Here is a 10,409-nt window from a genome sequence, read left to right as displayed (position 1 = left end):
AAAGAACAAGTTGTAAAAAAAAACATAATTGAAATATTTAAACCATGTAGGAAACTTCAACCCTCTGTACAATTTTAATCCAACATATCCATCAAAACTTTCTAGTGCAAAAGAAAAGAACACTAGCAAAAGGTTTAGTCGAGAAATATTGCATTCCTCAATGAGATCTAAGTTGGAGTAGGAGACGCGCAACTCCGCATTCAATTTCTCAATATTTGAGCATTCAATATCGAGTTTCTTTTCCAAGAGACCAGTGGAAGTACTGTTGGCCTCAATGTACTTACTGTAGACGAGTATAACCACATTACTCAGATCTTCCATTCAAAGCTCAATATTTGAGCATTCAATATCGAGTTTCTTTTCCAAGAGACCAGTGTATCGTTGGCCTCAATGTACTTATTGTAGACGAGTATAACCACATTACGCAAATCTTCCATTCAAAGCCGTACCAAAAATTTTCAAATTAGCTAGCCTATTAATGAGAATTTTATTCTTATGACCCTGGAAATTATGGGTTTTATTTTTTGGTCCCAATGTTATTTAATAAAATTTGCATATTATTTTTGTGGCTCTGGAATATTATAGGAAGTAGGTTTAACAAAATAACCGCTATGCATATTGCCTGCACATAAAATCAGTGTGCATATTGCCTACACACTAAAAAAACATGAAGAAAATTTTAAAAAATATTTACAAAAATCAGTGTGCATATTGCCTGCACATTATAAAATATGAAGAAAATTTTAAAAATTATGTACAAAAATCTGTGTTTATATTTCCTGCACATAAAATCAGTGTGCATATTGTCTGCACACTATAAAATATGAAGAAAATTTAAAAAATTATTCAGAGAATAAAAAATATCATGAAATGAAAATTTGATAGTTGTATTTACGCTCATTGTGTAGGTCTTTCAAAAAGCTTTCCAAATATATAAAATTGGTCGAATTCTTACTTATGATTTGTGAAACATGTTATGTTTAAGTTGGCATTACGGTTATACCCGTAAAGGATATAGTTTATCATTTGATAACATCATCAAACATCTTTATCTAAATGGCCTTCTTTCTTTTTTAAGGATCATTTTAATAAAATGAGTTATTTTTTTTAAAATTAAGTTTCAAACCAAAGACCATTTAAGTAAGAGAGAATGAGAGGAGAGTGAAACACTTAATTTCCACTATATTCAAACTCCAACTGCCAAAAATCACATCAAGTGTATCTCTGGGGCAGAGTTTGAGTGCATCAGTCAACTTACTTCGGTGGCATAAAAGTAAATTCAGAAGTTGGAAACTGTTATTTTTTATAAACCTTACACGGTATTTAATCTCATTATATAGCAGTTCAGCCAGATTTAACATCACTCCCACGTTAATAAACCCTTTCGGTGCTTCAACTACCACTAACCAATCAAACAGATGCTGTGGTCGATCAACTAAATTTCTCTTTGGATGAAACGCGGATACATTCTCCAGACCTCTCTTCGACTCACGAGGAATACCATAAAAAGAAAAAAAAAGATTATCAAGAAGAATTGGTTGTACTACATATTCTGAACATAGAACTTAAAAGACTAGACCCAGAGAACCATAAGAACTTAAATGTGAACATAGCATCTGAACCATATGAACTGGATGTGATTCCATATGAGTAGACAAAGTAAATTGTAGTTTTTGACATCAAGCTAACCGGCATATATTACAAACTATAAGAGATTTAAGAACATTAGACAAATTCAGAGAATGGCACTTTCTGTTACGTATGAAAAGATGGATTGCCTAGTCTTTTATGATGTAGCAGCTAGAACTGTGAGGGAGAGAAACTTTTTTTTTGATTGAACGAGGGATGTAAGCCATTACTGTGCGGTTACTCTATGTTAACTGGTTATTCAAACCATAAGATCATTGTCGAGGTCAACAAAGTACCTTCTCCAGAACCAATGTTGCTTCCATACTTCGGAGGCATCCTCTTCGACTAGTATTTGGTTTGTGTAGAGCATGAAAGTAGGCAAGAAAACTCATAATCACCCCGAAGAAAGCGAACAAGTATAAGACATAGAACTTGATTAGGTAGACCATGGAGGGGAATACCAAAGTCATGAAACCGGAAAAATTCCAATGCACTTTTGAAGACAATTGCTGACTGCAAGACCGAACCTCCAAGGGATATAATAGTAACATATCATCACTAGAGAGAAATATCCAACCTAATGGACCCCATGACCATGCAAATCCTGCAACACAAATGCAGGTGGTGGCTATAACTAAGTAGTCATACACATCAGAAGGGCCCGTCACACCTCCTAATTTGATCCATACCAGAATCCCCAACATGATCTGAAATTGAAAATTTCATTACATTAGTGATATTCAGACACACACAAGAAAGGTAACTATTCCACAAACTTAGTATTTATAGTTAATTTAGTACCATTACCTGACCAACACATATCTGAACTCCTCCTGCTATGAGGAAAATCCTTCTGTAACCTTGACTAACCGCAATTATACCAATGATAGTTGCAGCAACATTGACCCCTCCAACGATGGCTGTGTATGTTAGAGCTGCACTCTCTTGAAATCCTATAACTTGAAAAAGGTACGGAGCAAAGATAACTATTACATTTATTCCAGTGAGTTGTTGAAACAAGGGGAGAGCTATAGCCATCGCACGGTAAGGCCTGTTCTGTTGTCTAGACATGATTTGCTTCTCACTTCCTTTCGCCGACTTTAATGCTTCATTGGCGGCTAATAAATCATTGAACAGTATATAAACGTCGTGATTTGATCCATGGAGGCGTTGGAGCAACTGTTTTGCGTCGTCAAACCTTCCTAACTTAATCATGGACATCGGGGTGTCTGGGAGTAAGAAATATCCAATAGAGATGATAGCAGCAGAAAGCGCAGCAATGCCTATGCTAACTTCCCATCCCCACCCACCTTTGATACTGTTGGTGCCACAGTTCACAAGATTGGCCACAAAGATACCGATCGCGATCATCATTTTAAAGGAAATATTCACGGCAGGTAAGTAGCTTCTATGAGCGAAACCCATCTCGGACATATAGACTTGAGCACCCTACACGAAAATAATGACACGAAATGAGAGGATGGACAGCTAGAAAGTTTTGTACTAGGCGAGAAAGAAAAGAAATGGTGAGATAATTGATTGTTGTTTGCTTTGATTTTGGATACCGATCTACTATTCTCCTTTTTGGCCCCTCGCATGAGAAACAAATCAAGAAGTTCGGTGTTCAAAATCAGAGAAAACGATAATGTTTGCCGCTAGAAATACAATGAGAGTTCAAATCTTACACTAAATGTAGCATTACACATTGTGGCCTGTGGTATCATGACGAACTAAACCCCTACCTGTTTGCATAAAAACTTGTATGAAACAACACATGCTGACATCGTACACAGTGTCAATGACTCAATGTAATGTTTTCGTCGCACTGAAATGCATTGAATAGAGAGAATGAATGTGGAACGGCCTCAGTTGGTTTATCAAATCTATTTTGCACCTAGTTTAATGATCCCGTACCGAGTAAAGAAAAATTCGCCCGTGAAGAGTTCACTATGCTAACATATTTTCACTTACAAGAGACAAAACATATCTAAATCAAGAAAATGTCTACTATTGGATTAAGCTAACACACAACTAAAGGGATTGTCCACACTCTAGACAGGATTCAAACCCATGGACTTCTGACCAACGTTATGAGAAGTTCAATGATTTAATAAAATAAAATAGACAACATACCTGATACATTATGCCAAAGCCCATAGCGAATATATTTGGACCTAAAATATACATAAACTGGCTGGTGGTGAGAGCAGACCACTGAACCTAAGGAGACAAGTACACCGGACAAGATCATCTGTCTTCTCATATCCAGTCTACTGAAATCTCGTTTTCTAAATATATATCCCCATGGAACCGAAGATGTAGAGAGTTGCAGGAACCATAGATATTCCCATGGAGTACATTACAATGTTATCATAGGTGAATGCACCGTAGGGGAAGAGATTGGTCATGAATCCTGTCCCAAATATAAGCCCTCCTGCAAATCCATCACATTCATTTCATGAACATCAAGCATTTTTATCAAGGAAAATTAAATACTTGCTAAGGCATTAAAAAGAAAAATATATATAACAGTCCAGTTGGCAACCAGTAACGTCATCGTAATGATAAACCCTAATTTATCACTATTATTATAAACCCTAAACCATGAATGCAATAAAAATTAAGGAGATCTGTATATAGTACATACCTATGATACCGGTCATATACCCGATCAAGAAACCAGAATTAATACCAATAAAACAAGCCATGAGGAAGATCAAAGACATCTTCTTATTCTGGTCGGGTTTCTCCACATTCATTCTCATCTTTGACATAGCCGATGGTAATTCTAGAGCAGGAGGACGAGTAGGAGTAGTACCAGTACCATATATATGTCTAATTGACATTCTGTAGATTTTGATGACGGGATAAATTCGAAGAAACAAGGATGAAAAACTTTAAATTCTCCTATTATACGTTTAAAAACATCAATTTGGATGATTTTGTTTTCGATTGTTGGATTTTGTTCCGGGAGAAGTTTGCTGTAAACTCTCCGGTCGTCTCCCCTCATATATCTTTGGAGGGTGCTATCTTGGCACTCTTTCTCCTATCCTTTTATATAATCTTGCCTTTTTCAAACAAAAAAAATACTAGTAAGAAATAGATTTCTAAGAAACCACGATAAATATGGTAACCCTGAGTTATGTCGGGCAGTAGTGTTTTGTCCGGCTAAGCTACTACCATGAAATCCATGTCCAGAAAGAAGAGTTGAGTTTATTCCACTTGTTCATGAAAATAGAGTTAGAGAGAATTGATAATCATACCTTTGACACACACTTGAAGTCTTGAATGGTGCCGGTATTCTGTTATTGACCCTCTTCCTCTTCTTTGCCTTGGATTAGTGCTTGCACGTCAAAATTTAGGCATACGTATTTAGTCACTTTTCCAGCTAATATCGTATTTTAAGATCAAATACATGAATACTAAGAGTAAGAGCTACAGAATGAGTGTTAACCTCATTTATTTCAAAATCCAGTGAGTCACTATGTGAAGAAGTGATTCTTTGACCAATTAATAATTATCAATTTGGATGATACGTCTAAGAACATTAATTTGGATGATTTTGTTTCCGATTGGTGGATTTTGTTACGGGAGTACCCAGAGAAATAATTTGGATTATATGCAGAAGTAGGCCTCGTATGGACCCTCACTTTCATTTCTAGGCCACTTTTTTTATTTCTTGCAAAACTAGGCAAGTTAAACGGATTCCATCCACTTTAACCATCTCGGTCAATTTATCGCGTTGACTTGTCAATATCTCGCCAAAATATCATATAGGGAGATCTCATACATGTGGTCAGATTACTGAAATGTCCTTCACACGTGTGTGTCAGTCACGTGTTCGATCTCATTCATTCTTCTTCTTCTTATCTTCTTCTTCTTTGTTTTCTTCTCCTTCCGTTTTCTTTCTTCTGCTCATTAGTGAAGAAAAAGGGTTTGACAGAAATTGAGAAGCAAAGTAGATTAAGGTTCAGTTTGTGAAGAAAATATTGATGGTGTTTGGCAGTGATGGTTTCGATAATCGAAGACTAGGGTTGAATTCGAACTGAAATTGGGTTCTTGGTGCTAGTTTTGAATGATTCTGCTGATATCATCCTCCGTTTGTTTTCTGCTGACTCTCTGCGAGTCGTGTGTTATGTCTATCTAAGTACATCAGATATTGAGGTGGTATGATTGTTGAAGAAGATGGTGTGGTTGAGGTTTATGAAGAAAATCAATTAGAGATTTTACGGTTTCGGGATTAATCTGATAAAATCAGAGTTAGGGTTTGGCATGAAATTGAGAAATGAATTGAGATCTTAATGGATGAGGAAAAGAGGGGTTGTTGATGAATTGATGATATGAAGCAGTTCTGGGAGAATAGTTGGGAATTGAGTTACGGTTTCTGAGAAATGAAATCAGAGTTTAATTTGAGGATGAATAAGAAGAAGTTAGAAGATGGGTTTGTTCTAATTGATGTTTGATTGAAGCTGTCCTGAAGATGAATCAAAGAATTAGGGTTTGCTGGTTATTTCAGTTATATGAGAAGAGTATGTAGAAGCTGTTGATGCTGAATTGATGGAAACAATGAAGAGTAATTCAAGATTAAAGAAGATTGGTGGTGGTGCTGGAGTTGATTGAAGTCAGGAAACCGAGAGAAGGGTTCGATAGAATTTGTTATGAAGATTGAGAATTGTTGGTGATGATGGGAGTATTTTGGTGTTGGATGAAATAATTTGGTGGAATGTTGTAGCCTTGAGAAGAATTGCAGAATCCAGTTAAGAAAGAACAAGAATTGAATTATATTTGTTGGAATGGATTTATCTTGAGGTAATTGTTCTTCTCAGTGAAAGGATTGTATGAGATGCATGAACCGTAGATTGGTGGTGTTGATAGCTAGAGAATGGTGGTGGTGTTTGTGTAGATGAAACTGTAGGTGTTATGGGATGGCCTGAATGAATGAGATGTTGCATGAAGTATGGGTTTGGTGACATGATTTTGAAATGGTTATGAAACTGAGAATGAACCAAGATGTGTATTTGAAGTTTTATATACTGATATGCATAAGCAGTTATGCATAATAAGTTATGCAGTTCTGCATAGTTGATTTTACTGCATAACCAGTTATGCATAATAAGCTACGCAGTTATGCATAGTTGATTTTACTGCATAAGCAGTTATGCATAATAAGTTATGCAGTTCGGCATGTTTGTTTTTACTGCATAACCACTTATGCATGATAAGTTATGCAGTTCAGCATGTTTGCTTTTACTGCATAACCAGTTACGCATGATAAATTACGGAGTTCAGCATGTTTGCTTTTACTGCATAACAAGTTATGCATGATAAGTTACGCAGTTATGCATAGTTGTTTTTACTGCATAATCAGTTATGCATGATAAGCTACACAGTTATGCATAGTTGATTTTACTGCATAACCAGTTATGCATAATAAGCTACGCAGTTATGCATAGTTGATTTTACTGCATAACAAGTTATGCATGATAAGTTACGCAGTTATGCATAGTTGTTTTTACTGCATAACAAGTTATGCATAATAAGTTATGCAGTTCTGCATAGTTGATTTTACTGCATAACCAGTTATGCATCGTAAGCTACACAGTTCAGAATGTTTGCTTTTATTGCATAACAAGTTATGCATGATAAGTTACGCAATTATGCATAGTTGTTTTTACTGCATAGGCAGTTATGCATAATAAGTTATGCAGTTCTGCATAGTTGATTTTACTGCATAACCAGTTATGCATAATAAGCTATGCATTTATGCATAGTTGATTTTACTGCATAAGCAGTTATGCACATTATTTTTTTTTGGGCCTATGCCTAAGTTCGCCTAACGTAAAAGACGAGGAATAGCTGCAGATTTTGGTATTTGACTTAATCTTCGGACTTTTCTGTAATGTTTGTTGCATTCATTCCGACCGGTGCAGCGTTGCTTCTTTACTGATGATGTATGCTCAAGCAATTCAATGAGTTCAGCAAGCACTGAATGTTCAATAGATTTGAAGGACTAAAACGTCTTTTTAGCTAAGAAGATATGGACAGTTGGAAGATAACTGCAGCTAACTTTCCATCCATCACTTTTGGTCAAAACTTACCTAGTCTAGCAATAAATAAAAAAAGTGGCCTAGAAATGAAAAGCACCAAAAAAACGGACTTATTTTTGTAAAAAGCTCAAATAATTTTTTAGCTAAAGGTGGGATTAAAAGCCAGTAGTGTTTTGTTCGGTAAAGCTACTACCATGAGATATTTCCTTGATTTTGGAAGCCCTAAAAATGTAAGGTTTGTGAACATATGTTTTTTCCGTCTTATTTCACCCAAAAAATTATGGTCTTCACTTTTCATTCTAATACTAATTTTGTATTAGAATGAAATGTACCTGGCGAACTAAGTTTATATGAACTGAATTTGACTTCTGACAAAGGGTGTTCGGAAACTAGAATGTTCAGCTAAGGAAGCTGACAGAAAACAACCAATCAAAAGGGGGTACATAAAAATAAGAAAATAAAAAGAAAATAACGCTAATGCAGTATATCATAGTAATATAGCTTGTAGGTTGAGTTTCTGACTGTGAAGTGGAAGTATGACAATTTCAAGTTTCTTAACAGACCAATCTAGGGGACCCTAAAACTCACATGAGAAACAGAACCATTGGTACGCAGGAAAGAAGGGTGGGAGAGGTTTTCACCAAGCGACTGCTGGAAGGACTGTCGGTCTTGGTTTCAAAGCACATGTTAACATGCCCCAGTAAGGACCTGAAAGTTTGCTCTCCAAGAGAGACGGATGAGAGAGTTGTTCATATCCCCCGTTTCTGATGTTGTAAGCCAAAATGTGCTTCTTGTAGCCGAGTATAACCACATTTTTGTCAACCTGATTGAAACCTATAACCTGAACATCTCTAATCAAATCTACCGTACTTTCTACTCCAATCGATGAAGACTCCATTTGTGCTAGCATGTCACAAAATTCGATATCCTTGTGCAACAAAAACTAGTTTTCTTCAAGAACCCAGACACTCAAACTCCTCTCCGCTTGTTCGATAATAGCGAAACAAATCGTTCCTTCTGATTCCCCTAGACATTGATGTAAATCCCTTTGTTGCCACTTTATAGATTGATTAAAATACCTGTTCTCATTATCTATCTGTCGATCTGGAAAATTAATCAATCTAATTTCATTGCCACAAGTTTGATGTTTGTTGATTCTATCAACACTGAAAGCTAGAACGTTGTTGTATACCTTTTGGTACCAGTAAAAAACGCCATTACAGGTATCATGATTGTCATAAATTGAGCATCCATGATATACACCAGGAGGATAGAGAACATCATAGACATTCCATTCATCCAAATCAGAAGTAAATATATCAATTTTGAATGAGCCCTGTCCTTGAGAAACACGAATAACCTTATAACTCTTAGAAATTAGTGATGATTCACATGTGAAACCAGTTTGAACATTGATCTGTTCTGTTGGTGGTGGTGGGAGTGAAACCCATTCCTTAGTGAGTGGATTACAAACATAATAATAGTTCTGACTAGAAAAATTAGTTGTGCATAGAACCAAACCATCACTAGACCCTACAATGTATAAATTTGTAGTCGACAACTCATGCTTTTTATTTACGAATCTAAGAGAGAACCCGCTTGCACTTTGAAGATGAGATATAAACGGTGAATTCAACTCAGCATATGGTAACCCTTAGTTCAGTCGGGAATTCAACTCAGCATATGGTAACCCGCTTGCACTTTGGCTACACTACTACCATGAATCAATGTCCATAAAGAAGAATTGTGTGTTATATCACTTGTTCATGAAAATAGAGTTAGAGAGAATAGATAACCATACCTTTGAAACACATCTAAATTTGGAGATTGGTTCAAGAGGAAGATAAAGAAAGATTTCATGCCATATATCATCTGTTAAATACGTTGCAGTAAGTTTTTGAACGGATGGAGTGTTGAAGTAGTCAGTCCAATAAAGTAGTGGTAGTCGAGTCTTTAGTGTAATGTCCTATTGTTCAGGACAGTTTGTTATGTTGGATTCATTCTTTGTTACCAGTAACACCACTAGTTAGACATGGTTGTTTGATCCTATTTTACTGCACTTGTAAGGCTATTTATACCTATCATTATTTCTCTTTCAATAACAAGAAATACAAAAAAATTTCTTATACATTCTTGTCTCTAGATTTGGTATACGAGCCAGTTAGAACTGGTTTGTCAAAAGGAGTGTGAAAGATTTGTGTGTTTGAGTGATTTGAGTGAAGCATGGCAACAAAAAGCAGTTTTGTACAACCTTCAATTCCAAAGTTTGATGGTTTCTATGAACACTGGTCGATGCTGATGGAGAATTTCCTGAGATCAAAGGAGTATTGGAGTATAGTGGAAGAAGGAATTCCAGCTGTTGATTCAAAATCTACAGAAGCTCGGATGAAGGAACATAATGATGTGAAGTTGAAAGATCTGAAGGCTAAGAATTATCTTTTCCAGGCCATTAATCGATCAGTTTTGCAGACTATTCTAGATACTGGATCAGCCAAAAGTGTTTGGAATTCCATGAAGAAGAAGCACCAAGGAACTGAGCGTGTACAACGTGCACAATTGCAAGCTCTCAAAAGGGATTTTGAAGTGTTACATATGAAGGCAGGTGAATCTTTGAATGGATATTTTTCACGTACCTTAACCATTGTCGACAAGATGAGGCAGCACAAAGGCAAGGTAAGTGATGAAGATGTTGTTGAGAAAATTCTGAGATCGATGACACCTGATTTTGCATAT

At 36.1% G+C, this 10,409-nt stretch overlaps 2 protein-coding genes across 2 annotated transcripts; both read right to left on the bottom strand.

The window, feature by feature from the left end:
- Positions 1 to 1,684: 1,684 nt before the first annotated feature.
- LOC113350951 (sugar transport protein MST6-like) lies at positions 1,685 to 4,475 on the bottom strand. Its single transcript, XM_026595046.1, has 7 exons — positions 4,277 to 4,475; positions 3,966 to 4,063; positions 3,763 to 3,849; positions 3,195 to 3,284; positions 2,437 to 3,078; positions 2,157 to 2,336; positions 1,685 to 1,705 (listed from the first exon to the last, which is right to left on the bottom strand). Exons 1-7 carry the CDS (start codon positions 4,473 to 4,475, stop codon positions 1,685 to 1,687), a joined length of 1,317 nt encoding a protein of 438 aa, XP_026450831.1.
- A 4,144-nt stretch (positions 4,476 to 8,619) lies between these two features.
- LOC113350950 (putative F-box protein At3g23950) lies at positions 8,620 to 9,490 on the bottom strand. Its single transcript, XM_026595045.1, has 2 exons — positions 9,478 to 9,490; positions 8,620 to 9,209 (listed from the first exon to the last, which is right to left on the bottom strand). Exons 1-2 carry the CDS (start codon positions 9,488 to 9,490, stop codon positions 8,620 to 8,622), a joined length of 603 nt encoding a protein of 200 aa, XP_026450830.1.
- Between the last annotated feature and the right edge of the window lie 919 nt (positions 9,491 to 10,409).

The sequence above is a fragment of the Papaver somniferum genome, chromosome 2, assembly GCF_003573695.1.
Source record: "Papaver somniferum cultivar HN1 chromosome 2, ASM357369v1, whole genome shotgun sequence".
Taxonomy (NCBI): domain Eukaryota; kingdom Viridiplantae; phylum Streptophyta; class Magnoliopsida; order Ranunculales; family Papaveraceae; genus Papaver; species Papaver somniferum.
This window is presented reverse-complemented; position numbering and strand designations above follow the sequence as displayed.